This window comes from Coniosporium apollinis, assembly GCF_000281105.1.
Source record: "Coniosporium apollinis CBS 100218 chromosome Unknown supercont1.98, whole genome shotgun sequence".
NCBI lineage: Eukaryota > Fungi > Ascomycota > Dothideomycetes > Coniosporium > Coniosporium apollinis.
In genome coordinates this window covers 1-26348 of record NW_006913360.1, presented here as the reverse complement: position 1 = coordinate 26348, position 26348 = coordinate 1, and the positions used below count along the sequence as shown (strand labels likewise).

At 55.9% G+C, this 26348-nt stretch overlaps 11 protein-coding genes and 1 pseudogene across 12 annotated transcripts; 6 read left to right on the top strand and 6 right to left on the bottom strand.

Moving 5' to 3' along the window:
- Window positions 1-425: 425 nt before the first annotated feature.
- W97_09256 (uncharacterized protein) lies at window positions 426-1183 on the top strand (the record flags this gene model as incomplete). Its single annotated transcript, XM_007787117.1, has 3 exons — window positions 426-904; window positions 944-1043; window positions 1121-1183. The coding sequence occupies 3 exons, from the start codon at window positions 426-428 to the stop codon at window positions 1181-1183; spliced, it is 642 nt and encodes a 213-aa protein (XP_007785307.1).
- Window positions 1184-1421: 238 nt separating this feature from the next.
- W97_09255 (uncharacterized protein) lies at window positions 1422-2575 on the bottom strand (the record flags this gene model as incomplete). Its single annotated transcript, XM_007787116.1, has 2 exons — window positions 1422-2191; window positions 2254-2575. The coding sequence occupies 2 exons, from the start codon at window positions 2573-2575 to the stop codon at window positions 1422-1424; spliced, it is 1092 nt and encodes a 363-aa protein (XP_007785306.1).
- A 377-nt stretch (window positions 2576-2952) lies between these two features.
- Window positions 2953-4091, top strand: W97_09254 (uncharacterized protein; the record flags this gene model as incomplete). Its single annotated transcript, XM_007787115.1, has 4 exons — window positions 2953-2969; window positions 3028-3232; window positions 3309-3926; window positions 3999-4091. 4 exons carry the CDS (start codon window positions 2953-2955, stop codon window positions 4089-4091), a joined length of 933 nt encoding a protein of 310 aa, XP_007785305.1.
- A 533-nt stretch (window positions 4092-4624) lies between these two features.
- Window positions 4625-6154, bottom strand: W97_09253 (uncharacterized protein; the record flags this gene model as incomplete). Its single annotated transcript, XM_007787114.1, has 4 exons — window positions 4625-5240; window positions 5293-5775; window positions 5827-5966; window positions 6020-6154. 4 exons carry the CDS (start codon window positions 6152-6154, stop codon window positions 4625-4627), a joined length of 1374 nt encoding a protein of 457 aa, XP_007785304.1.
- A 400-nt stretch (window positions 6155-6554) lies between these two features.
- Window positions 6555-7697, bottom strand: W97_09252 (uncharacterized protein; the record flags this gene model as incomplete). The annotated part of the gene is made up of 1 exon (XM_007787113.1): window positions 6555-7697. One exon carries the CDS (start codon window positions 7695-7697, stop codon window positions 6555-6557), a length of 1143 nt encoding a protein of 380 aa, XP_007785303.1.
- Window positions 7698-13021: 5324 nt separating this feature from the next.
- W97_09251 (uncharacterized protein) lies at window positions 13022-14493 on the bottom strand (the record flags this gene model as incomplete). Its single annotated transcript, XM_007787112.1, has 2 exons — window positions 13022-14243; window positions 14339-14493. 2 exons carry the CDS (start codon window positions 14491-14493, stop codon window positions 13022-13024), a joined length of 1377 nt encoding a protein of 458 aa, XP_007785302.1.
- Window positions 14494-14532: 39 nt separating this feature from the next.
- On the top strand, window positions 14533-14967 carry W97_09250 (uncharacterized protein; the record flags this gene model as incomplete). Its single annotated transcript, XM_007787111.1, has 1 exon — window positions 14533-14967. The coding sequence occupies one exon, from the start codon at window positions 14533-14535 to the stop codon at window positions 14965-14967; it is 435 nt and encodes a 144-aa protein (XP_007785301.1).
- A 900-nt stretch (window positions 14968-15867) lies between these two features.
- On the bottom strand, window positions 15868-15940 carry W97_09249 (annotated as a pseudogene). Its single transcript has one exon. The product of its transcript is annotated as a tRNA-OTHER (tRNA).
- Window positions 15941-16535: 595 nt separating this feature from the next.
- On the top strand, window positions 16536-18242 carry W97_09248 (uncharacterized protein; the record flags this gene model as incomplete). Its single annotated transcript, XM_007787110.1, has 6 exons — window positions 16536-16622; window positions 16671-17092; window positions 17162-17306; window positions 17353-17695; window positions 17745-18021; window positions 18074-18242. 6 exons carry the CDS (start codon window positions 16536-16538, stop codon window positions 18240-18242), a joined length of 1443 nt encoding a protein of 480 aa, XP_007785300.1.
- A 1521-nt stretch (window positions 18243-19763) lies between these two features.
- On the bottom strand, window positions 19764-21167 carry W97_09247 (uncharacterized protein; the record flags this gene model as incomplete). Its single annotated transcript, XM_007787109.1, has 3 exons — window positions 19764-20372; window positions 20442-20556; window positions 20608-21167. 3 exons carry the CDS (start codon window positions 21165-21167, stop codon window positions 19764-19766), a joined length of 1284 nt encoding a protein of 427 aa, XP_007785299.1.
- A 1268-nt stretch (window positions 21168-22435) lies between these two features.
- On the top strand, window positions 22436-24245 carry W97_09246 (mitochondrial processing peptidase; the record flags this gene model as incomplete). The annotated part of the gene is made up of 2 exons (XM_007787108.1): window positions 22436-22558; window positions 22617-24245. 2 exons carry the CDS (start codon window positions 22436-22438, stop codon window positions 24243-24245), a joined length of 1752 nt encoding a protein of 583 aa, XP_007785298.1.
- A 614-nt stretch (window positions 24246-24859) lies between these two features.
- On the top strand, window positions 24860-26284 carry W97_09245 (uncharacterized protein; the record flags this gene model as incomplete). The annotated part of the gene is made up of 1 exon (XM_007787107.1): window positions 24860-26284. The coding sequence occupies one exon, from the start codon at window positions 24860-24862 to the stop codon at window positions 26282-26284; it is 1425 nt and encodes a 474-aa protein (XP_007785297.1).
- Between the last annotated feature and the right edge of the window lie 64 nt (window positions 26285-26348).

Genomic DNA, 26348 nt, shown 5'->3' with positions numbered 1-26348 from the left:
GCCGTCCAAGAAGGCGAAAGCACCATGTCACGTGTTCATCGTTTCATCTGCCACCATCCCTCTCTACCCTCAGAGTCTTAATCGATTACTAATCCGATATGGCGGATTCACTCGAAAGCTTCCAAAGAACTTGTTCACGAGAACGCTCTCAAATTCCTGGCGAGGCCTTCGAGCATCGGAAGCAGCCGCTTTCCGAAGCCAGCTCACCGTAGAGAATATTTCACCCGCTCTATTGCCATTCAGCAAAGGCCTTTATCTATGATCGTTCTCGCATGCATCTTTCTCTCGCTCTGTCCTGCCTATTGTTCCCATTACTTGTCTATCGAATCTGTACCTGATTCTTACGCTGCTCAGATACCCGACCACAACCACCCAAACTTCCCCTCCACTCACTATAGCGCCACCCAACTCACCCCTATCCCACCATGGCGGATCCTCAGCCCCTCCCCTTCCCCCCAACCCTCCCCTCCGCCCCAATCGAAACCCTAACCCGCGTCCTCGACACCCTCTTCGAGCCCTCCGTCCCCCTGCACACCCTCTCCCTCCCCATCCTGCGCTCGACCCCCTTCCAATCCTACCCCGACCTCATCGCCGCGGTCGGCGTCCAGCTGATCGACCTCCTCGAGTCGAGCTCCACGAGCGACACGGAGTGGCTTGATAAAATTTTAGGGGCGCACCCGAGGCTAGGGGAAAAGAAGGTTGAGAGTGCGTTGTCGAGGGGGGAGCAAGCGGCTATGGAAGCTGCGGAGAAGAGTGGGGGAGGGGTGCAGGGGGATGGGGGGGATGGGGATCAGGAAGAGGTGGGGAGGGAGTTGGCGAGGTTGAATGGGCATTATGAGGAAGTGTTTCCAGGGCTGAGATATGTGTATGCGGACCGCTTTCTGGCTGGAAAGGGGAAACAGGGGTGGGTGTTGGTGGCTACTGCTAACTCCGGACTTTGTAGGGTGTTTGTGAACGGTCGCAGTCGCCAGGTCATCATGGAGGACATGAAGAAGAGGATTAAGCGAGGTGATGTTATGGCGGAGAGGAGGGAGGCGATTAGGGTGAGTTCGTACTCAGATTTTAGCCTAAACATCGGAGGAGTCCCGTGGATTGGAACCTATGCTGATGATGTCGGCAGGCTATGTGCGAGATCGCTGCTGATCGAGCCGGAAAGATTGGCGAGGAGATATACACCAGCTAAGTGTCGAGTGTCGAGTATGGGACCGCTGTGGAACGAGTACTTCGATGTTGTAGTGTTCTCATATGCCACGATCTTGAATGTGATTCGTCATCTTCAGCGCTTGAAGATCCTCACGTCCATGCGCCCTTGCTTTTCTTTTTTACCGCAACGCCAGCCCATGCAAGGCATCATAGCGAGTTCTCCCAGATATCGAGCATCCATCCAACATATCAATTTTTCCTACGCATCCCACATCCTCTTATCCGACAGAATCTGGATCAGGCAACCAGAGCAACAACTCCCTATCCGCCGAGCACAACATATTGAACCTCTGATTATAGCCCACAACCGCCCCCTTCCCTGGCCCTGGCAACTCCGCAAAAGGTCTCAGCACCTTATCCGGCGCAGGATCCGCGCTAAGATCCCACACCAGCAGACCATCCTCCCCAGACCCGCCGACGAGGTACTTCCCGTCCGGCGTGATGCACATATCGCCCTGTCCCGCGACGCCGTTCGCGGAGAAGTCCCCCGGCGCTTTGCGACCAGAGTGTCCGCCTTTTCGGACGCAGAAATGGGTCAAGGCGCCCTCGAAGGCTTCGAGCACGAAGTGGCCGGGCCCGGATGTGCCGATCAGGATCTTCTGCCCATCGTTCGAGAACTCGAGACGTGTCCAGTCGTGCCCGGTCGACTGGGGGGTGTAGCGCTGCTCGTCGCTCTGCAGATCAAACGTTGCGAACGGCGGCTTGTCGTAGTTGCGTATATCATACAGCATGATGGACTGAGTGGGCGGAGATGCGATAGCGATGACGGTGGCAGAGGGGTCGTAGGCCGCGAGGTAGGGCGCGTGCAGTTTGAGGTGGCCTTGGCTGTGCTGGGAACGCACATCCCAGAGCCGCACTGTGTTGTCGGCGCTGCAGGAGAGGAATTGGTCGGTCGAGGGGGAGACGGTAATGCAGGTCACGGTGTCGGTGTGGCCGCGGAAGTAGCGGATGTAGGAGTTGTCGTGGGTGGAGAGGTAGCGGATCGTGTCTGTTGTCGGATGGGATATCAGCTGCGCTGTCTGTTATGAGCTGGAACTGCAGGGCACGTACCGTCGACTTTGGTGCTGGCGTAGATGATGCTCTGCGCATGGTGCGAGAAGCGCGCGAGGTGCACGCCGTACTTCTGGCTCTTGAGCTCTTTCGCATGCTTCCCTTCCTTGCAGTTGTAGATTTGCAGCGTGTCGTCGTCCCGCGCCACGATTACGAGCTCGCCGGAGTCGTCGAAGTCCAGAGACGTTACGGACGTCGTGCTCTTCTCGGGCTTGAAGCGCCGAGTGGGCCGGAAGCTGGCTATCACGTCGCTGATTTTGTTGCTCGGCGCATCTTTGCCTGCGGGAGGTGGAGGCGGTGGTGGTGTCGCGTCGGCGGCCATGGCGGAGGCTTCAGGTGTGCGGGCGGGGTCCTGGCATAGCTTAGAACGGTTTCAGCTTGTGAGGTTTACTGCTACTGCGGAAAACGTATCCCGCCCGCCGGGTTTGGTGTTTTCGCAGAGCTTGGGTTCTCATCAGAGCTTCCCTCGCCGATTTTCAACCGGCCTTTGCTCCGGTCTCGGCAGCTCTAAGTCCGTCAATACCCAGTGCTTCCCGGTCAACATTTTTATGAAGCTCGCAACTACTCTAATACTTCAATCTAGGTCGCTGGCGCATTTCTCTCTCATCACAGGTTTCTCTGGTAACGCCGTTCAATTGTGAACCCACTGCCGCGCCGCTGTAGCTACACAACTTCGCCCGCGCGTGGGCAGGGAGTAAAATGTCCACGGGTATAGGGTATGCGCCGGTGCAGCAGAACCTCGAATGGATGGACTCGGCTGATATTTCTGCTCAGCTCCTTCATTGCAGGCGGCATCGCAGGATGCGGCGCCGTCACCGTCACGCACAGCTTCGAGACCGTCAAAATCCGATTACAGCTCCAGGGGGAGCTACAGTCGAAGAAGGACGCGCCCCGACTATACCGAGGCGTCTTACACGGTGCAAGTGTGATATTGAAGAATGAAGGGATGAGGGGTCTACTACGAGGGCTGAGCTGCGGAGTACGCCTTGTGCCCAGCTACAAGCTCGAAGGCAGTCAAGGAGCCGTCACGCTAACGGAGGGCGCGCTGTTCACAGTACATCTACCAAATGACCCTCAACGGCTGCCGCCTCGGTTTCTACGAGCCCCTCCGCAAAAGCCTCACCACCGCCCTCTTCAAAGATCCCAACGTACAGTCCTTCGGCGTCAACATCTTCTCCGGCGCCGCATCCGGCATCCTCGGCGCCGCGGCCGGCTCGCCCTTCTTCCTCGTAAAGACGCGGCTGCAATCCTACTCCCCTTTCCTACCCGTCGGCACGCAGCACCACTACCGCAGCGCATGGGACGGGCTGTCGACGATCTACCGGAACGAAGGCGTTAAGGGGCTGTATCGCGGCGTGGGACCGGCAATGGTGCGGACAGGGTTTGGCAGCTCGGTGCAGCTGCCCACTTATTTTTTCGCGAAAAGGCGGCTGGTCAAGCATCTGGGCATGGAGGAGGGCCCGGCGCTGCATCTTGCGAGCAGTGCGGCTAGCGGAGTCGTGGTCTGCTGCGTCATGCATCCGCCGGATACGGTCATGTCGCGCATGTACAACCAGACTGGGAACCTGTACAGCGGCGCGTTTGACTGCTTGTTCCGTACTATCAAGACGGAGGGGGTGTTGGCCGTGTATAAGGGGTTCTTCGCACACTTGGCTAGGATATTACCGCATACGGTAAGCCTTATTTGGGTTGCTCTGCAACGCGGCGGGATTTGGTGAGGAATTGAGTGCTGACATTTCACGCAGGTCTTGACACTTAGTCTGGCAGAACAGACAAATAAAATAATGCGCCGGATAGAGGACCGTGTCCTTTCGAAGCCTCTAAAAGAGAAACTCTGACCCCGTGTGAGCCTTTCGTCTACGCTAGCTTGTACTATCTTATTGTACATATTTGGACTTCGGATGGTTTGGGGAGGCGAAGAGGGCTTTGGCGCGGTGGTCACATCACAAGGCTTGGAGCGGCCGGTTTTTATCAGCGCACTTTGTAGGCGTTCTGTCGAGAGCAGTGGGCGAGGGACCGAAAGTAGAGCCCGTTATAGGGATGTTGCTACCTGGGCTTCGTCAAGCTCAGGCCCCAGAAATGATGCGGATGTCATACTACTGCAGTCTGCGATCCACATCGATCATCTCAAAGACGCGTTAACCTTTTCCAGAGTATGAGGGTTCGAGCGGCCAGCCGGTGCCCAACCTGAAGGGTCACTCTCCGATATTGCGTGTTCTGCAATGGGCGGACTGTCCCGGGCAGAAACCGGCACACAGTTTTCAGACACCTAATCCGTAGAAGCTCCGGCAAAATCAAATATCTGCGGCATCTAAGCCTCTAATATTTCCCAAACATCGAGCATGCTGCTCCCGGATTATTCTTGACCGAGTTATTGACCCCCGCATGAGCTACCAGGCAGCACACCAATTGGAGTCGGGAGCCAGAAACCGGGCCACAGGTGCCATCCTGGGCGAGTGTGCTTCGCTGCGCTGTCGGAAGGTGCGAATTTTTCTTCGGATACGTCTGCAACTCTAGCTTCTTCTGTGAAATCCCCATCGCCATTGCTAGCAACAGAGTTCATATGAGCACTGCTATCAACGTCCGCTATGTCTTCATCCTCTGGGTCTCCGAATGAGAGCTTGCATGCTTCGAGCGCAGGCAGCCATTGCTCCTGAAAGTCCTCATCGGAAAACTGGATCAGTTCTCCGGCAAGTCGTAGAGTCCAAACATCGGGATTGAGGATGCAGGTCTCAACGACGGATCTTTTGAGGCTTCTGACAGCTATCCGATGACCTCGCTCCAAGCTGCGCCACAGAAGTATATCTAACACCCACTTGTACATAGCTTCGTGGCGAGCATCGTTTTCTGCGTTTGAGTCTGAAGGCCGAACCAGATAATTGACCAAGTAGAGTACCAGAGTTTCCAAAAACTTGTCCAGACGCAGGGCTAGGGCGGTGAGGAATCCGTTCCAGACTACGAATGCGCCTGCCATACTGCTGCCGATCCTATCGATGCCTGGTAAGCAGAAGGAACAGCAATAAGGGAGACGAGACTCACGTCTTGTCGGATGGAATGATCAGCCTGTCGTCTACGAGGACAGTCACCAGCACCTGAAGCGCCCCCGCTCGGGTTTCGCATAGCTCGATACATTTCTTCGAAGTAGGCTCACAGGCATTGTTGACATGTTTCGTCACTGGATCTTTCTTCAACTCGGTCCGACGTTCCTTCACGTAACTCTTGAGGATGACACGGAACTCTTCTCTGAGCGCATCAACATCTATATGCGTCGCCTCTCGGGGTCTGTCTTCATCAGTTGCACTGTGTTTTGACCTGTCCAGCGTCGACCAGTAGACATCCCAAAGCCAAGCGAGCGCTTCTCCAGTGACAATCTGCAAGCGCTGCAGAGTCGGAAGGTGCGAGTGCGTGATCTCATGGCGCATGTCGACGAAGTGCGTAGGCATGTTCAGCTCTTCTGCCATGTCGAACATAGACATTTTGAATGCTCTGCCTTGCTGCGTGTCACAGTAGCCCGTGACAAACCTGGTACGGCAGTAAGCCTCTGCCCTTACGGAAACTTTCTGGTGGGGTTACCTGGCAAATGCAGTACTGTAGACGGCGCGGACGTCGAATACAGAGTTCTTTGCCACATCGTGATGGAGGATCGCATCAACCAGTAGAGCCGTAGACTCGACAGCATGCGGTACATGTCCTCTTAGCTTCCAAACATTGGTCTGATGCAAGCGTTAGAGCAGGATTGCAGGATAAAGAGGTATATCTTTCGCACCAAGTCAACTGCACGGCGCAGCTCGGCCGTTTGTCGTCGGTCTTCATTGCCAGCGAGGCCGGACGGATAGAATCGCTCACGGACGACAAGCAGTTCAGATACATCCCGCCATGGCGTGAGGCCTAGTTGCACCATAGTAAAGCAAGGTTCGCATGCGGGAAGTTCTGAAGTCAAGAATTTAATATCACGTGCTCGGCAAGTTAAGCTTAAGTTTTGGTCCGCCGGCTTGCTCGTTCTGGAGTTCCGTGATACTTCGGTGTGGTTCAAGTGTCAGCCTCCCAACGTGTGATCTCGACCAGGCCTCACGATATTTGTCAAAAGAGTCCATAGTCAGTGCTTGTTTAATCTGTCAATGCTTCTATGGAGAATAGGCCGGTCCCACCACCATCAGCCAAGGATAATGCTAATAACAGCATTGGGTATCGTGTGTGAACGCCTTCAAGATCTTAAACCCCACATAACACTAGGGCTATTCTAAAAATCCAAACCAAGCCTGAGTCTAGATCCAGCCATCCCCAGGGACGGAAAAGAAATTCTACAACCATCCATATCCGAAATTCGTGCCCTGCGCGGCAGACTGCTTTAAGGGTGGGTACCACCACTCGTTCGTGTACGTCTCGTCATCGTCAAAGAAGAAGCTTTGGCCAGAGAGATCCGGCATCAGCTGATTGCCAGTCTGCACAGCCCATGGCTGGTCTTGAGCGGCTGGCGGCTCATCCGGGCTCTCATCGTCTGAGCTTACGTTGTCATCTTCGTCGTCCTCGTCCGCTTCCGGCGGTTGAAACGTTTCTTCCAATTTCAGTCCTTTACCGGTGCTCGGTTGTGCACCGGTGAGGAGAAAGGACTGGGAGCTGTCCGGCAAGTCATAGAGGCCCATGCCAACGAGTTCCTTGCCGGTGTCGTTCCCCTCGGAGTGGCCTGGAGATTGCATGATGATGTTCGTATCGTCGATCGGTCGCTGTATTGGGAGAAGATTCGGCGATGCTTCTTCGCCTGGAGTGTGGGACTGATCTGGCTGGGTCCAGGAGTGGAGCGGCCAATCCGACGAATAAGTTCGAGGAAAGGAGGTTGGCTGCTGCGCATACACATAGGTGGGTGCTTGTTGCGCCATATCTGAAGTCCAAGTCTGAGACTGTATGGTTGTGTAAGGATTGCTCAGCGATTGCTCAGAACCCATTGACCCTTGTCGCTGATCAAAATAACCCCAATCCTGGTTGTTACTTAGGTTCAGATCAGGACCGGTTCCAAAGCTGAAGTCATGCTGGAAATGCGCGGGGTTTTGCATGGTTGGCAGAAGTGGTAATGAGTCGTTGATATTCGGTATGTGGATTTCCGAGTACTGCGAGGTTGCAGGATGCCAGCTATATGGCCGGGTCGTATATGTTCGAGCCCTCATCGCGCTGTCTTGATGTTGTACAGGCCCGTTCCCAAACATCATGTTGTAGTGGTCGTCTAGAGTCACATGCTGCTTTACAGCTGTGGTCGTTCTCCTCCTCTCAAGACCCTTTGGGCTGTTGTGACTGCTTCGCGGTTTCTCTACCCGTGCGGAACGCCGACTTTGACCAGCTGTGTACGAGCCCGAACCCCGAGAATGCCTGCGCGACAGCTGCGATAAGGCCATCCGGGTCGAAATGTCACGCACCGGAGGGTCATCGCTCTGATCTAGAGGGGCTGTCATTGTGCCTGATTTGCGTGCTCAGGACCTGTGAGGAAGTGTCGATGGTGGATACAGAAATGTGGGTTGTACTGTGAAGAGAGGCAATTACAGTCGCTCTCAGAAGGTTTCAGCCTAGACATAAGACTCAACTGATGTTGCATGTAGCCGAAGGACGACGGACATTTGCCGAGCGAGGTTACTGTTCGATGGAATTTTCAAGGACGTGGTGCATGTTAGGCCATGCCTCTATTCCTCATAGCTTGTAACAAGTGCCACTCGGTGCGCCTGATTGGCAGGGGCAGTCCAAGTAGGGGCAATAGGACGGTTTGTTCGTCCCAAAGGGCCGGTGTGGAGCGAGGAGCATGGTTCGAGGCTGAAGTGCACATGTTGATCTTCAAGCCATATTGATAATGCCACCGGAGCTGGAGCTAGCAGGCACTCCGTAAGCGCCAGAGTGCGAAGAAACCTGCGGCAGGTGGATCCTGCGAGGTAAGGTGGTTTTGGGTGAAGGTGCATGCGCACGGCTGATGACACGGGTATGTATCATGGCGCAACGGAGATCCACACCGTTTGTGGAAGTGGTTGAAGACGGGAGACGAAACCACCACGTTCTGGCGGTGGTGGCAGGACGAGGAATAGGAGACGCCGGCCGTTGCATGCCCTGGTTGAGAGTGGTGGAAGCGCCTGCAACACCATCACCATCGCTGCAGAGGCGGTCAAGCGAATCTTAGTGCGAGCAGTTTGGGGGTTCGCGCGCCTCCGGATCCTGGGACAAAGGCCGATCTTGCATAGACACTCGGAGCTCCAAGAAGCGACGACCCTCCGCGTTAGCCGCTAGGGCATTCGTGCTGGACGCTGTAGGGAGTGGCTGGCTAGGTACACAGCGTCCACGCAATCATACGGTGGGGATGATGAAGCAGAGCAGGGTGTCTTGGGGCGCTCGCTACTACTGGGCCAGTCTGTGACAGCAGGGCAGAGGATCTTGCTGGAAGACCGGGCTGCCAGGCGGAAGGAGCTGCGGAAGCTTGCTGTTGGCTTTCGGTTCAAGAATCATCCTCAGAATCATCCTGAGAATCATCCTGAGCGAGCTAGCCGGGGCAGATCGCGTATCACTCCGCGATTCGATTTCCCTTTACCGAACGGTCTTGCCAGTTTCCAGAAACGCCCTACGCTTGCGTCCATGCGGCGTCATGGAGCCTTCCTCTGAACCTGGTACTTCTCCGGGCCAATGCATGTGGGTGTCATAAACGGCGAGGGATGCGCAGCAAGATTGCAGCAATAAGGGACGATGGGGCAAAGACCAGTTTCAATAATGCAGCACCAAGGCGCAACTATTCGACAAGGTCGGCAAATCGGCGGCCAATCACAGCCAATGTCCCATCTCAAGGAGCAATGGCTGGGAGTCTGATCGTGAGATCGCCAGGTGGCCTTGTCGGCGGAATCACTGCGAATCCTTCGGATGGCTAGTTTGGAACACTCACAGCCTCTCGAGAGATCGTGCGTTGAACATCTCGTACACACCATCCCGAAAATCCCACGCAGCACCTGATCAGCTCGGGATAATGAAGCCCTACTGTACACGTAGACGCAGGAGCGGCCACTGGTTCGAGAGCGCATCTCCGCCAGAGTCGTGCACTGCGGTGCGTTGGGGTTGGCCAAAAACCTTGCGCAGTGCACGCCTAAACATCCTTAGGGGCCTGAGTTAGCGAAGGCCAGTCTGATGGGCTGAGACCGTGACGTACGCCTTTTCTGCAGCACCAACGGCAAGACTGAAGTGCCGTGCTGAGCCATGCGCAACTTCGTCCCTTGCCGTCTCACGTCCCGGGGCGCGATCATGCAGTGTCTGCAGTCTTTGGCCGGGCGCTGTTGCGCTCACGATGCAGCAACCTTGGCGGGCTAGGGCATGCTTCCGCGAATTCTCATCTGTCTGTCCCAACTTCGTGCTCCCGAGGCATGGAGAGGCTGAGCTACCAGCCGACCCTTGCACCTCTGCCGCAGATGATCGACGGCGCGTTGGCCCATGGGATCTGGAGAAGGACAGGGTTCGTTGGAAGCATCCGAGCCGCTGGAACCCCTGTTTGTACTCAGACCGCGGACGGGGTGCTTGGGCTGTACTGGAGTTAAGTACCTTGGCTTTCGTCCAGTAGCCGGTCTCGTAAACGTCCTTTGTTTGCTTCCTTGCTTGGCTGCTACTTGATACTGCACTATGGCATGCCACAGCGCGCCGTCCAGGAGGTGACCCATAAAAGGAAACAGCCGGCTCATGCTACAAGTGGTCATTCCGTAAGGCCGGCGTGATCCTGGGGTTTAACATTCAAGACCCTGGCGATAAGGAAGGACACGGTCTGCTCACAGCTTTGAACAGGCCTTAAATCGGCGCTAGTCGGCGCGTAAGAAATCCGGACGCTGCATGCTTTCAAACCACCGCGCAAGGGGACGCGGCGTGCCGAGAGATGATGTCTTCGATACAGGGGCTGGTGAAATAAATTATATCCGATCCATGTACGCCTTCGCCCAGACCGGCCACGGATACTTTTCCCATCAGCTGGCCCGGTAGGATCGTTGATATGCACTGGAACAAATCTCCAGCTCCAACTGCTAATGGGCATGCACGGAAAGGAATCAGCGGGGTGCTCATAACCGGAACACCTTCTGCGCAAGGCCCTTCAGCCAATGAAAGCAGCTTCCTGCAACAATACGGTACTTAGGCAGTTGCGGCAGCTAATGATAGTGTAGCTGCAGGTGACGAACCGCGGTAAGCAGCGAGGTCCGCTTTACTCTAACAAGAGTCATTTATCAAGCTCACAACGCCCTCGGCGACGCCACATAGAACCCCTTTCGTGCGATCCATGGATTTTGGAGTGATGGCGTCTCTAGGGCTCCCGCTTGATTGCCTGTTGTCTGCATTCTCCATTCGGCGCTCTTCTACTGCGCAGATAGCCGTTATGTCGTCCATCAACCACAGAAGGGAGCCCTGGACACAAAGACAAACTTCGTGCTGCTCGCAGCGCGGTCCTCGGAAAGACAAAGCACTCAGCTGAACAGATGAACGCGTTTGCCGTTACCCACGAATTCCCGCATCGGACCGTTTCTTGCCATGCAACCCCGTTTGTGCCAGGATCACCACGAGCACAAGCTAACGTCAAGCCGGACGACAACGGTGCAGCAAGCCAAAAAAATATCGCTCGCTTCGTGGAGCTCCCTTGGCTTGTCTGAGCCCGCCCTCTTGATGCTTGTCGAGCTTCTAGATCTGGTGCCGGCCACATGGCACCGCCACGCATGCGTCCTGGTGACGTTCAGGAGTCCGTCCTCCGCTAGCTGATGGGGATACGAAACTGCAGCTCAGCCATCGTCGTACTCCTGATGACCGATGAGCAGATTGGAACACCCTGGAAGATGACTTACCTAGGCAACTCGTTCACACGAACCGATCAGGTACTACGGTTGTACCTAATTCTGACTCTCACACCAGACCTCGGGCCGATGGAACCGATGCAGCTGACCACTGACAGGATGCTCAAACGGAGTTCCTCTGCGTCTCCGATCACCATCTTCTGCGTCTGCAGCATCAACGACAGAATGCCGTAAGCCCGTGTTTTCTCCGTTGTATCGCCATGTGGCGTTAAGACGCCTGCCGGGTTGATCGAAGAAGGTCTTTCATGGCGGAGTGGGTTTTCTCAAGTGCTTGTGGTACAAATCCAAACCAATCATTTCTTCATCACAACGTCAGAGTCATGGCTTGCGAACGGACCTGCATATTGCATCCACTGTTACAAGGAATCGTATCTGCAAATGCTGAACGTGGAAGGCATCTGCGGCAAAGGGTAAAGTCTATTCTCGGGGCAGCCGCGATCTTACTCACGGAACCTGTGCCTCGTGCCGTGTCTTGCTTGCTTTGCCTTTACCAAGTCGGAGACACGAAAACACTGAAGTCTGATTTACCGCTCTCCGAGCACGGTGCGTTACCCGCGCTATCCACAGTGCGCGCCCGAGTCGCAGTCGCACGCTTCCGAGTCACCTTGGCCGCGTCAACCCCGTGAACGTAAGTTATTCCACCGTTGGGGTCTACAGGATATGTTCAATAGACTGTTTCCAGAGGGACACGCTTTGCAGCCCATGGTCCGGAATAACATCTCTAGCGCAGCGAGCAATTGCGTGCTACTGCACTAGACTTTAATCTACTCGGTCTGGGCTCCGAAAGAGCCCGCTGTCCCACTCTGCGTGCTGCATCCGCACGCCTTGACTTTCTTCTCAGCGTCCACTTCCAGGTTCTTCGAAGACTGCATGACATGGACAGTCTCCACATTTGTGTCTGTTGCCTCGCAGGTACAGACTGCACAAGCTAGGTTAAAACTTTATTCCTATGCAGGTAATCCCGCTATCGTGAGATTCGTCTTTTTAGCATTGTAATTAAGACAGTGTAGGTAAGAGCAGCTCGAGAGGTTCTGTAGGTCATCCAGCAGATCCCAGAGGTGCGCCGACTCATCCAGCAAACAACCGTCAAGCGGTGTCTATCCCTCTGTATCATCACGCAGTGTTCAGTCCTAACAGTCCGAACTGGTCGCTCAGCCCTTGATGGTCTCTAGGAGCCCTCAGCATCTGCTTTCGACTAGGAGCAGTAGCCTAGTCTCGCCGTCAACGCCGTCGTTGTAGCGGGAACCTCCGAGCCATCTCAGACTGGCGACATTCTCGTCTGACATCCGGTCAGACCGCTCGTGATCAAAGTCTGGCTCTGAAGATGTCGTGGCATCCGGCAAGTATCGACTACCTTCGTCGAACTTGCAAAACACTTCCCCAGCTTTCCGCGCTTCCATTGTGGTTATCGTTCTTCCGTACCGCTCGACCCACGCTTCCATGGCTTATTGAGAAAGTGAAAAGAAAGACCTGCAGCCTCACTGGAGCCCGTAAGCGGCCTCATCAGCACCAGTCATGGATTGCCCGATACTGAACGTTTAGCACACCATGCGCTCTCGCGGAAAGCACTAACCGTCGGAGTGATGGCGGACCTCCCGAGCCTCTGAGCTTCCATACGAGGAGTTCAAGTATGTGCGAGCAGCAGGCAGCATACGGCGCGTGGACTACGGTGTGCATATCCACTGACAGCTATAATCCACGCTCCTGCCGCTATAGATCTTGCTTCCGACATAGCTTCGAGTGCTCTCCCTGATTGTGTGCCGTTCGTCCTCTGGCGTTTGAAACACTTGCAAAAACCACACTAAATCCTAGAAGGGGTATCACAACGCCAACTCCATGCGCCAAAAGCGCCCATCATCCTGAACGCGTCCTCCTGTATCTCCACACACAACAACCCACGTCCCCTCCCTCCCTTCCCCTCCCCACCCAACTTACGAAAACATCCGCCACCCCGTCTCCCCGCTCAAATCCAGCATCCCCTCCCTCTTCCACTCCTCAAGCAGCACCAACACCTCCACCCTAACATCCTCCACAATCTCATCCATCTTGATATCATTCCGATCGTACCCAAACGGATCCTCAAGCTGGCTGCCAATCTCCTCAATGCCGTATAGTGTGAACGCGAGCAGCGCCACAATCGGCACAGCGAGCCACCCCGTCTCCCGCACAAGGCTGAACGGCAAAATGCACACGTAGGCCGCGAGAACCTGCCGCGCGTGGATGAGATGGGCCACGGGGACGGGGGTCGTGCGGATCGTTTCCATGGCGCCGAAGGCGGTGGTCAAGGTGGAGAGTTGGACGCTTAGCTGCGAGGCGAGCGGGTGGTTGAACCAGCCGCGGTCGACGCCCCGCCGGACGTACGCCTCCACTATCACGGAGAGTTGCAGTGGGAGGCTTAGACCGGAGTCCTCGCGGCTGGTGAGCGAGGGCGGGAGCAGCGCGGTGTAGGAGGGGCTGTGGATCGTCAGGTAAGGCCGAACTGAGGAGGCGAGGTGAGTTAGGTGTGTGGGGAGCGTAGTGGGCGGCGAGGGCAGAGTGGTGGTGACGGGGAGCGGGGGCTGCCATTCGGCGCGCAGGTTGTGCTTTATGGCGTAGAGGACGGCGAGGAGGATGCGGACGATGTTCTCGGTGTCTGCGCGGTCGGCTTCGATCTCGTCTAGTGCTTCTTCTCGCGCTTGTTCATTCGGCAGTGCGGACAGCGAGGCTTTGGAGGGGACGGGGGAGCCGATCCGCCGTCCGCTGTTGGTGAGGAAGACGCGTGTCAGGTTCCGCACGCTGGTTAGGCAGGTCGTGAGACAGTTCCGCCCCTGCCAGAAGCGGTCATAGCTCGTCGAGTTGCGGAAGACGAGCATAAGGCCCACAACTATTGAGAGACTGGGCACGATACTCCCCGGTAATCCCAGGTGGCGGCGGAGGTGGTAGTTGGTGTAGACGACCAGCGCGGTGAAAAGCGAGTGGAGGAGGACGGGCAGCAAGATAGCGCCATGGACGGCGCCTTTGACGAAGCGGAGGGCCAGCGGCGCGGTTTGCGGCGCGATTGTTGGGTTAGGGGGAAGGTGGGAGTTCGGCGGTGGTGTCGGCCTGTTGGTAGGGGCTGCGAAGCGCTTCTCCGGAGGCCGGGTGAGGGGGTTGTGTGATTGAGCATTGCGACGACTGAACCAGAGAGCTCGGCGACAGCGACAGGCAACCGGTGCTACTGGAGCTACGCATTGTTGTGAGTATGCTGCCCCGCAACGGAAGGCGTCTACACGGTTCCTGGGGAAGAAATGCGGCTATCCTTGGCGCGGTCCGGCCCGTTGCGGCCTGCATCAAGCGTTTCTCTTGGGCTCTCCAGCGCGCTGCTCCAGTCGTTCGCCTTTTGCGCCCCCCCGCATCGCTCCTCGAAAGTCCGGGAAAAAGTCATCGAAGGTCGCCAAGCCCCGGTGTATCGAATCAGTCTATCATGGAAATTCCCACAGACCAACCTACAGAAGTAGTCGTCCTACCTGCAAACTACACCTCCGTGAATCCACCAGAATCGTTCTCCGACTCTCGGCGGGGCGAGTTGACATGGCATACGCTCTTCTCCACGCCCTCTACTCCAACCAGCGATATGTCGGCGGGTATAGCCGTCTGTCCTCCACGGACAGGCCGTCTCCATCAGCACCGCCATGCTCAAGCCGAGATTTACTATATACTCGAAGGCCGCGGCACTGTTGCGGTCAACGGAGTAGAACACCCGGTTGAGAAGGGATGTGCGATGTTTATACCTGGAGATGCGGATCATGCAGTGATCAACGACAGTGAGGATGAGCTGAAGTGGCTATATGTCTTTCCGACGGGGGCGTTCACCGATGTACATTACATGTTCTCCCATGAGGCGGAGAAGGCGAGCTAGATACCTCTGCCGGAGAGCTTTCGAGCATTCCACGCACCTTGCCAGAATATGCCATCTCCAGTCATCGCATAAGTCTGTTTGTCAACGTCCTAGCATAGATACGATTATGTCCGAATACCAGACGACATAGCGCAAATCGAACTGGCGGTTGCACTGACAGCCTATAACCATCTTACCAGATGCATACAAGAGTCGAGTCCTGCTCTCGCAAGATTGCTAGTCGGGGTGTGGTTGTTCTCGCATGGGTATGACCGGAACGTTGTAGAGGCCGACCTTGACAGCCATGCTTTATGGGTTGCGTGCACAACGAGGAGGCCCGAACCGATAATCATGCAGTACAATATGAGAACGGCTGCAGCCGCCTCGAGCGATTCCGAAGCCCTGCTGCGATCGATATGTAAATCGTGGCGAGCGTGCTGTGGAATACTTCATCGCCAACATAGGCGAGTGGGATAGCACCAGAGGACTCAGGTATGCCGAGAAGTGGGTTCTGAAGTATGCCATCGAAACAGGACTACAATAATAGTCAACTAGGTATACATACTGCGACAATGATATCCGTGATGATACAATTAGTGGTAAAGCAACCTTGGGGCGGGAAGACAACTATACTCTGTTAGTAGAGTCGTCAAACTTTCTGCCCTGCTGTGTGAAGGAAAGTCAGCGTCTTCACGGGCGACTAGCATTCCCTACATACAATGGCTCATACGACTTGCACAACCGGCAAAAGACAAGCGACTTGTAGGGCACATTCGGTCTGCAAGGTCGTCCGGCTGGTCTTTGGTTGAAGACCAAAAGGAAAGGCGTCCGCATATCCAGACGAGAGATATGCAAAGATAATGGTAGCCCGATGCGGGGGTCTGAAGTCAATGTTAGAATGAATTCAAGATTGCTTGGTCTCGAATTGTGAACTTACCGAACCCGCAACCTTGAGATTAAGAGTCTCACGCTCTACCGATTGAGCTAACCGGGCTGTTCTTAAAGACGTGGAGAATTTTGCAAATATATTACGCCGACGGTGCAGCCCCACTTCAGCCCTGGGACAATTGCCCCACTACTCTCGTTTTACTACCAGCTACAGAGCAACAGTAACTTAGATACTATACACAACGTCTCATCAATACCTTCAAGCTGGTCAGAATAGCTCATACACTGATCTGAGGCTGGCAACAATTTCAGTATCTTCGGCCTTGGTGAGTTCTCACGCTCTGACGTGCATCAAACATTGCCCTGGATTACATCAACGAGTTTGATGCGGCTAGGACCTCGCTCGATCAACATTGAAAGGCTCACACTCGGGTCCTTCGAGCTCATCACACGCGGCTCCCTCCAGACAGTGTGGATCTGTTTTTACCACTCGCATTTCCCCCATCGAGCCGGTAACGTCACGTACCGGTCAGCTTGAGGCCCTTTTGCACCCCGCCAAGACGACATAACGCGTACAAGGCTCCGTCAGACCTTTGGCATCATCGCGAAAGCGTGATTGGATATGGCAATGGACAGGAAAGAGTCTATGCCGCTGGACGCACTGACTCCGGAGACGCCCAAGGTATCCAGCATCCCCAAATATGATCCGTGGGCTTCAAGTTAACCTCCGCTCTGAGAGTGAGCCCGATGGCGGTACAGATGCCGGGGAGCTCCAGCATGCCCTTGAGGTGACCCTCCCAAATCCTCGAACGCCCTCCAGCCTCTGACTGCCGCAGGTCGTCTTCGACGCCGAAGCTGCCCACCGCCGCAAATCCTCCATAGTCGCCGCCACGGGTCCACGGCCCAAGGCCCACCGCATGCATACCAACTGCTATGTGCATTCGCTACTAGACAAGCAGGATGGCATCTACACCCCAAGATACGCACCGAACGGCGAGGACGTGGCGCAAGAACACAAGGCGGACAAGGATCCGAGTGGCTACTCGGTGTCGTTGGCGCAGTCGCGGATACTCACAAAGAAGCAGATATCGGACATGGCTTTTGGGATACGGGAGCTGGCGAAGAAGCTTGCTCATATCCGGCTAAGAATGGACGTGCGGAACGTGTTCGTCCTGACCAAGGCGCATGACGAGAGCTTGATCAGCAAAACCCGGGAGGTCACTGAGTGGCTTCTGAAGAAGGACAAGGCATACACAGTGTACGCCTCCGCAACCGCCATTCCGACATTTTCGCGATCTTGACATGGACGTTAACATGGATGTTTCAGATATGTTGAGGAGACCCTCAAGGACAACTCGGCCTTTGATGCATCTACGCTCGTCGATGTCGACCCATCATACCAGAAGCGGCTCAAATACTGGACGAACGAGTTGTGCCACTACAAGCCTGAAACGTTCGACATCGTCTTAGCAGTAAGTCAGTCTTCTGCCGCTATTGTACACCACTGACCAGCCGCAGCTTGGCGGAGATGGTACTGTACTATACGCAAGTTGGCTCTTCCAGCGGATTGTGCCCCCAGTGCTTGCATTCTCCTTGGGCTCCCTCGGGTTTCTCACAAAATTCGACTATGGGGCTTTCCCGGATATCCTCACACGAGCGTTCAAGGACGGCATTACAGTCAGCCTGAGGCTGCGCTTTGAAGCCACTGTCATGCGGAAACAACAACGCGGAGACAAATACAAAACTCGAAGTCTCGTCGAAGAGCTCATCGGCGACGAAGGCGACGATGACCACACCCACAGACCCGACGGCACGCACAATATCCTGAATGATGTCGTAGTGGATCGTGGACCGAATCCAAGTATGCGTCCTCATGCATTCAGCTTTACGCGCCCACTGACATGGCGTAGCAATGTCAAGTCTCGAGATATTTGGGGACGACGAGCACTTCACCAGCGTACAAGCTGACGGCATATGCGTGGCCACGCCCACGGGCTCTACGGCATACAACCTCGCTGCCGGCGGCTCACTGTGTCACCCGGACAACCCTGTCATACTCCTCACAGCAATATGTGCGCACACGCTCTCGTTCCGGCCTATCATCCTACCTGATACCATCGTCCTACGGATCGGCGTTCCCTTTGACGCGCGGACAAGTTCGTGGGCAAGCTTTGACGGGCGAGAACGGTTCGTATCCTGATAGATCTTACGGCCAAGTTGTTGTGACTGACCTTTTCAGCGTTGAGCTGTGTCCAGGCGACTACGTCACGGTGTCCGCCTCGCGCTATCCGTTCCCGGGCGTCTTGCCGCTCGATAGGAAGAGCAAGGACTGGATCGACAGTATTTCGAGGACCTTGAACTGGAACTCGAGACAGAGGCAGAAGGCGTTTAAAGAGTGGAAGTCGTAGACTACTAGTGTAGCCAGCGGAACACAAATGGTGTTTTGAAAGACGATTGGGATGTTGAAGATGGCATGAGTGGGGCGTTGGCTATGGGTTGCTCGTTGCGGGAAGCTATATAACATTTGACGGAGGCATTGCTTGTCCTTCGGCTTGGAGTAATGGCATTCCAGCACGAACGAAATGCTTTTGTCGAACAGTATTGTTCTTGTTAACCACAAAGTGGCCTCCGCAACTTCAGCATTTGACCGACTACAACTTAGCTGCGGCAGAACTTAGCAGCCTCTCCGCAGCCCAGAAGCCTACGAGGCTGCGCTCACGCCTCCTCTATCCGGTACACTTCCGTGCCGAAGCCGAGACCCCTCCGCGGAATCTGCTCAACGAGGAGGCTGCTTCGCTTACTGCCCAGGTGCTTCAAGACAACAACTCATGTATAGGGAATTATGGCATCGCACAATCCTCTACGCCTCTCTTAAACACGCCTCCCGTTTTCAAAGGCATCACCGTATCAATCCTCGACGTCCATGGTGGTCACAGCAAGGTATTACTCCCTAGCACTGTCCGCGAAATGGGGCAGGGCTAGATTAATCGCACCCAGAATTCCAGACGCAGTAAAAGGTCCAGCTTCGACGTATATCCCTACAGACCGTATGGGCGCGGCGTCGCTGCTGCTGGTGGGTCAGGGAACTGGGGCGTGCCTGTGGGAGGCTCTGGTGACAAAATGTATGTACCTGATGAACTCGAAATGTAGAGAGATTTGAGTATGGCATTGCCGCTGAGACTGTCCTGGTGTTCATGACGACGGTTGTGAGAACACAAGGGTAAACAAGACAGAAAGTTAAGGTGCTGTGTAAGGTGATTGCTAGAGAGAAAATACATCTATTCACAGCGGAAGATATCGGACATCGCGGCCTCACGAGGCTCAACCCCATTGTAGTCGAGTTTAAGTCAGTTAAGGGCATCGTTTCCAGGCCTTGGCATCAAGGGCGGATGACGATAAACACAACACAGCACACCACAGCAGAACCCTCACATACAGCTCAGCAGCATGGCACACGCGCACCCACAATCGCGGCGAAAGACAAGATCCAATCCGTGTCTTGCTCAGAGCGGCACAAAGCAAGCGGCCTCGCCGAACGCTGTCATCTTATGCTAGTCCGAGGCTTAAGCGCCGTATTTTGTCCAGGTAAGCCAGATAGCTGCTGTCTAAGAGTGCGACAAGAAAGACGTATCAAAGAACATACAAATTCGTTTCTACCGAAACCGCTTCAATGCTAAGTCAGAACAAGCGCCGGCCAGAACGCTAAATGAGAATGAACCCGAACGTACAACGACTAATGCGATCAACGCCAACAACATGATGTTTTGCGAAGCGATGCAGAATGTGTGGCGCCAAGGCGTGCACAAGCGAGACGAATGCGTGGTGTGGATAGCTCATTATCGAGGTGTAAAACAAGAATCCCACAAATCCCAGCCTTACTCGCTAACTACAAGACAGCAAGCGTGGTGTCCACCAGCAGCGAGGTAGTGCTATCCATTAACCGTGGGATAGGCATCTTCATCGTCGGCATCAAGAGCCATCTCCCTCCTGCCGCGACCCGCGCTGCCGTCAAAGACAAACGGTCCAGCCTCATTACGAGGCGTCATAGGAAGTTCCACGCCCGAACGAACATGCTGAAGCTCGAGCGCATTGCCCAGCGAGCCAATGGAAATAGGTCGCGACGTCGAGAACGACTCCAGCGGCGGCTGCACTGTCACTGACCCATTTTCCGAAGTAAGATCGTCTGCGTCGTGATCCCGGAGCGAGACCCCGTTCATCTGTTCCTCTAGGTCCATGATACTAGTGTCGACCTCTGTGTTGGGGGACTGCACGCGACCATTCGTGAGCGGAGCTTGCGATGCCCGAGGAGTGAGCTGGCCGCCTTCGCTCTCTCGTCTCGACTGCTCTATCATTGCCTCAACTCGTTCTTCGAACTCCTCTTCTTCCAGGTCGTATTCTTCGACGTCGGCTTCGAGGTCCGCGACCGCGCGGCAGTTGGGACACAGGAAGTGCGGCCAGCTTGAGCCGGTGAGGACGGGGCGGATGCATTTGTAGTGCCAGACGTGCGAGCAGGGTGCTACGAAGAGCGACTGGCAGGGCTATTTGGGGGGAGATGGTTAGTGAATAGGAGCTTGAAGAGTGCGGTTGGGAGGGAGGAGGGAGCTTACTGCTATTGAGTTTAGGCAGATGGCGCATTCGGAGCTGTGAGTGGAGGAGGTGTCGCTACTCCTGTCCTTTCTCCCGCCTTTCGCTAGGGCGCGGATCTGGTCGTGTGTTGATTTGCTGGTGGCACTGTGAGCGGGATCCCTGGATTATTATTTCAAACAGACGTACTTGAATGTATTTAGTCTCTGCTGCCAACCCCTATTACACTCTATCCTTATCTTGACGCATCTAAAGATCATCTCCTCACCGCCTCGAAAATCAATACCAAGCTGCACCACATCCCCATCTTTGACAGGGTACGGCTGCGACTCCACCCCCGGCTGACTCAACCTGATATGGTTAAGAAAGGTGCCAGATGAGCTTTTCACGTCCTTGATGTACCACTGCGAGTTCGAGCACCAGAACTCGCAGTGTCTTCTGCTGACGACTTTGGACTTGAAGCCCACAGGAGCGGCTGAGGGTGTGTTTGGTGGTATTTCGGGCGCGTTGTCGCGCTCGGAGTAGCGCCCTACGCGGATCACGGCGTCGCCGTTTGGCAGGGTTCGAGAGATTGTGGGGAAGACGAGGGAGGGTCTGCTGGCGCGCGGGTCGTGGTGGGGGATGAAACGTATTGAGGGCGGTGGGGGCCGCTCGGAGGATTCAGCTTGGCCGTCTAGAGAGGATCCCATGTCCGCTCCGTTTCGTACGGTGAGTAGGGGTGCGGCGGTCTCTGCTCGGTTTCTCGTCATGGTTGATCGAGAGAGCGTCGAGGTACTGCTACTAAATGGGAGATACCGAGTCAGCAGCAGTCAATGGTCGCTGCGGAATCGTGGCGGAGAAGGATCACTTCTGCCGGGTACATGAAACCCTACCCGTTGGCTGTGGCCTGACTTGCGCTCCGTGATCCGGCCGCTGGTGCTTGCAAACTAGGTGGAGCAGGCTGCCTGTCACGGCTTGTAGATCGGACGAGACTATGGTCGGCAGTAGGCGAACTATCCCAGGGTTGGCTCCTCGTCCTACTCAGGGCTGGTCGACTGCTATTGGGAGAGGGAGAATGAGAGTGGAGGTGGTTGTGGGTGTAGCTTCTCAGATAGCTCAAGCCCCTTAGCCTGCCAGGTCTCGAGGGGGACGACGGCGAGGCTGGCGTGGTGTTTGTCGACGATAGCGTGGGAGCCGAGGGCGCGGCGGTCGTGAACATGCTCTACGGTCAAGCTGTATGGGACAGTGACCGGCCCGTACAGTATACTGGATGTGGAAAGACTGCGGCGCAAGGCTGTGTTGTGCAATGCACGGTACAGGCGTTCGTGGCGGAGGGGTTCAGGGTAGGGCGATTGACGGGCGGCGGTTGGTGGGACAAGCAGCGCTTTTGACGGAGAACGAGCTGGCTGGGAAGGCCGATCAATGGTTTGTAGCAGCGACGGCAGGTGATTTGGGGAAGACTTGCAGGCAGGATGGCTCGGGAGAGGGCGTTGTGGGTGCTGGGGAGTCCAGATGTGTTAGTGTTTCAGTGGCTGTGGAGTTGGGATAAGGGTCGCCTTGGTCGCTCGCTCGGCTTTAGCGACGTTGGCTGTGGATGACAAAAGCCTTCGTACTGTACGTCGGACGGCGCATGTATAATCGGCGGCCGACTAGAGGGGAGTTGACAGCTTAAGCTAAGAAGCTTGGAACACTTCCAGAGACGGAGAACCGTTGTCCGTTGTCTCGAACAGAGCGGAAGTCAGTGAGGCTGATAGTAGTCAAGTCAGGCTGATAGCCAAGTCAGGCTGATACATAGGTAGCCAAGTCAGCCCGGGGGTCTCAGCTGGGGGCGAGTCACGCGCCATCGTCCCTTGGTCGTAGGGCTGCACTGGCTGGCCTCGGGAGCATTGCGGCGGCACTCCGTACTGGTACTGGGTGCGCGATACTGTACTGTACCGCAACTTTGCCATATCTGAGCCTGGCCCATCGCCGTCCTCTCCGGACTTTCAGCACCCTTAGAGCCCTCCCCCCCCCCCACGGGGTACCTACCTATCCTGATATGCTGCGGCCACAGGGCGTAAGGGCGCTGTCGCGCACACTTCGCAGACTACCACACATCTCTTCGCCTTCATCGTCATGCAGCTCCAGACATCTTGCGACAGTGGTGCAACCAGAAGAGAAGGTAGACTTCGATCAAGATCTTGGCCAGACCGGCATCTTCTGACACGGATACAACATAGGATCCCGTTGAGCTCGACCAGATCACCACCCTTCCAAATGGCATACGAGTCGCGACAGAGGCCCTGCCCGGCCATTTCTCCGGCATAGGCGTCTACCTCGACGCCGGGTCACGATACGAGAATGACTACCTACGGGGGGTGAGCCACATCATAGACCGGCTGGCCTTCAAGTCGACCACCTCCCGGACGGCAGACCAGATGTTCGAATCCCTAGAGACACTAGGCGGCAACATACAATGCGCATCCTCGCGGGAGTCCCTGATGTACCAGTCCGCAACATTCAACTCCGCCGTACCCACTGCAGTCGCCATGCTTGCCGAAACCATCCGCGACCCGCTCATCACCGAGGAAGAGGTGCACCAGCAGCTGGAGACGGCAGACTACGAGATCGGAGAGATCTGGTCGAAGCCCGAGCTGATATTACCGGAGCTGGTGCATCTGGCAGCCTACAAGGACAACACGTTGGGCAACCCCCTGCTGTGTCCGAAGGAGAGACTCGGCGAGATAGACAGGTCGGTCGTGCAAGCCTACCGCGATGCCTTCTACAAGCCAGAGCGCGTGGTCGTTGCCTTCGCTGGCGTAGAGCACGAAACAGCCGTCAAGCTTACCGAACAGTATTTCGGGAGCATGCAGAAGAGCCTGGGGCCCGGCCTGACGGGTGTTGGCGAAGATACGGTCCTCTCACAACCCGCCTCCTCGTCCGTCAGCCTACCCGCCTCGACAACGACACAACCGCCATATCCGACTTCGTCGACACTATCCCAGGAACCCTCCCGCCTCCTATCCAAGATCCCCTTCTTCAAGAATCTATCCACCTCCGCTTCCCAGAATGCTTCCATAAATACAGCACCAATCTCACATACCCCGGACTTCCCACCGCCCTCTTACGACACTCCAAGCCACTACACAGGCGGTCTGCTCACCCTTCCCCCACCACCCGCGCCGCTCAACCCAGCGATTCCCCGGCTAACCCACATCCACCTCGCCTTCGAAGCGCTCCCCATAACCCACCCGGACATCTACGCCCTCGCAACCCTGCAAACGCTGCTCGGGGGCGGTGGGTCTTTCTCGGCCGGCGGCCCCGGAAAGGGCATGTATAGCCGGCTCTACACCAACGTGCTGAACCAGTACGGCTGGGTCGAGAGCTGCGTCGCGTTCAACCACAGCTACACGGACAGCGGCCTGTTCGGCATCGCGGCGAGCTGTGTGCCGGGCCAGGTCGGCCAGATGCTGGATGTCATGTGTCACGAGCTCGGCAGTCTGGGCCAGGAGACGGGCTTTTCGAGACTCAAGGATGGGGAGGTGGCGAGGGCGAAGAACCAGCTGAGGAGCAGCTTGCTCATGAATTTGGAGAGTCGGATGGTCGAGCTGGAGGATTTGGGAAGGCAGGTGCAGGTGCATGGCAGAAAAGTTGGCGTGAAAGAGATGTGTCGCAAGATCCAGGACGTCACTGTTCAGGATTTGAGGAGGGTGGCGAGGGAAGTGTTTGGAGGGTTGGTCAAGAACAGAGGGCATGGCAGTGGTGCACCAACTGTAGTGCTACAAGAGGGAGAGGAGAGGGGCAACAAGGCGCTGGGCTGGCCGGAGATCCAGGAGAGGATTGCGAGGTGGAAACTTGGCCGGCGGTGATGTATAGGTTCTCTCCAGAGTAGCGCTGGGGGCACTTCTTCGATGTTGTAAGATATACGTTGGGAGAGTCTGTGAGAGAAGGATAGGGAAGAAACCTGGCGTTGGGCTCCTGAGGATAAGGAGGAATGTGCTCGAGCTGTACAGATACTACTACCCATATTATAACTATTTACCACTGGCCTGACCAGCGAACACTTCGCTGGCTACCTATGTTCCCTACGGAGCTAGGGGAGAAGTTTTGTATCTGCCCGCCGCTCCCGTGTCAAGCTCCACCAACGACGAGCAAAACTCCACCGAATCGACAACGTAAAGGGCTTTGGGTACCTTGGTACTCAGGTACACTCTCAATGCGCAAACTATAAAGAGGCTAAATTCATCAGCATCTTAAGGCGAACGGGCCCAAGAAAATCGGCGCCCTACGTCACCGTGACCCTCCCCGAGGGGCAATTCTGGGGAAGCTCAAGCTACCCACATATCCCGCCATCATGTACATCTATTCCAGATACTGAGAGTCTTCTCTCACGGCAGACCTCAGGGGTACGACAACCCTCCTTCTCACCGGATCAACCTCCTCGACCTTAATATACCACCCTATTCCTCCTACTCAACCCACAATGGGCCGCACCGAACCCGTAATCAACCTCAAGCCTCAAGCATATAGAAAAGACGCCCGCGCGAAGGCAGCCAAAGCAACCGCGTCCAAAACGATCCCCGCCCTGCTGACCTCCGACCGCCGCGCCCGCGCCGGTGTCGACGCCGCCGAACTGATCGTCAACCCTCCCGCCGCCTCACCCAGCACATCTTCCAGCCAACTCACCGCGTCCAACACCAATGTTGCCGTCCCAGCGCCTCCTCCAGCGCCTCTTCGTATACGACTTCAGGTCGCGGACTGCCTCACCGCCGCGCGCACCCTCCTCTCCCTCCCACCAGCAAAGTCCCCGCCGAAACCCCCACTAAAAGCCCCACCCAGAGTCGCACTCCTCAATCCAGCCTCTCCCCTCCACCCCGGCGGCGGCTTCCTGAACGGAGCTACCTCGACCGAGGAGTTTTTATGTATGCGCACCACGCTTCTGCCCTCGCTGCGGGATGAGTTTTATCGACTTCCGGATCTGGGAGGGGTATGGAGTCCTGATGTGTGTGTTTTTAGGGGAGGGGGGTGGGAGGGGGGGACGGGTGTGGAGCTTGGGAAGGGGGGGAGGTGGTACGTCGATGTTTTGAGTGCCGGAATGTTGAGGTTTCCTGATGTTGTCGAAGTCGAGGTTGAGGGAGGTAGGAGTGGGAAGGCAGAAGTGGCGGGAGAGGAGAAGGGGGGCACGGAGAGGAGGTACGCGAGCGTCAAGGACCGAGATATGGTCCTCCGCAAAATGAGGGCGGTGATGCGGATCCTGTGTCAGAAGAAGGTGGAGAAGGTCGTCCTGTGTGCGTGGGGCTGCGGCGCGTATGGGAATCCGGTTGGCGAGGTTGCACGGGCGTGGCGGAAAGTGTTACTAGGTGGGGGTGACGAGGGTAAGCGGAAGAGAGGCAGTAAGGGAGGTGCCGCAGAAGAGACCTGGGAGGGAGTGAAGGAGGTGATGTTTGCGATCGCGGATCGACGCATGGCTGAGGGGTTTGCAAGGTGCTTTGGCGCGGGCCTGGAGGTTGAGATGACGGAGTCGAATGAGGGTGTGGAGGCAAATCCAGAGGACGACGGGTCGACGCAAGCTATCGAGGAGCTGCAGGCCAAGGTTGCGGAATTGCGGATACAGATTAGCCAAGTCAGGAGTCCGCATCTGAAGTCACGCTTGCAGGAGATCCTTAGCGGCCTGGAGAAGGATTTGGCAGACAAGGCAGGGTCGGCTTTGAGCGAGTCAAGCGGAGCCGAACACGAAGGCGGAACTGAGGACGGCTTAGGCGGAGAGAGTAGCATAGCCGAGGAAGTTCTTGAAGTAGAGGACGACGATCAGGACGAAGTCAGTGAGGAGGACGAGATTTCAGAAGGCTATGTTGGCTCGTCTGAAGATGAACCACACTCTGTAGATGAGTCGTACAAGAAGAGCTAGTGTGCGACCGATGACTGAGAGGTTCCAAATGACTACGTCTATTAAGTGTCTGGCGGCGATAGAT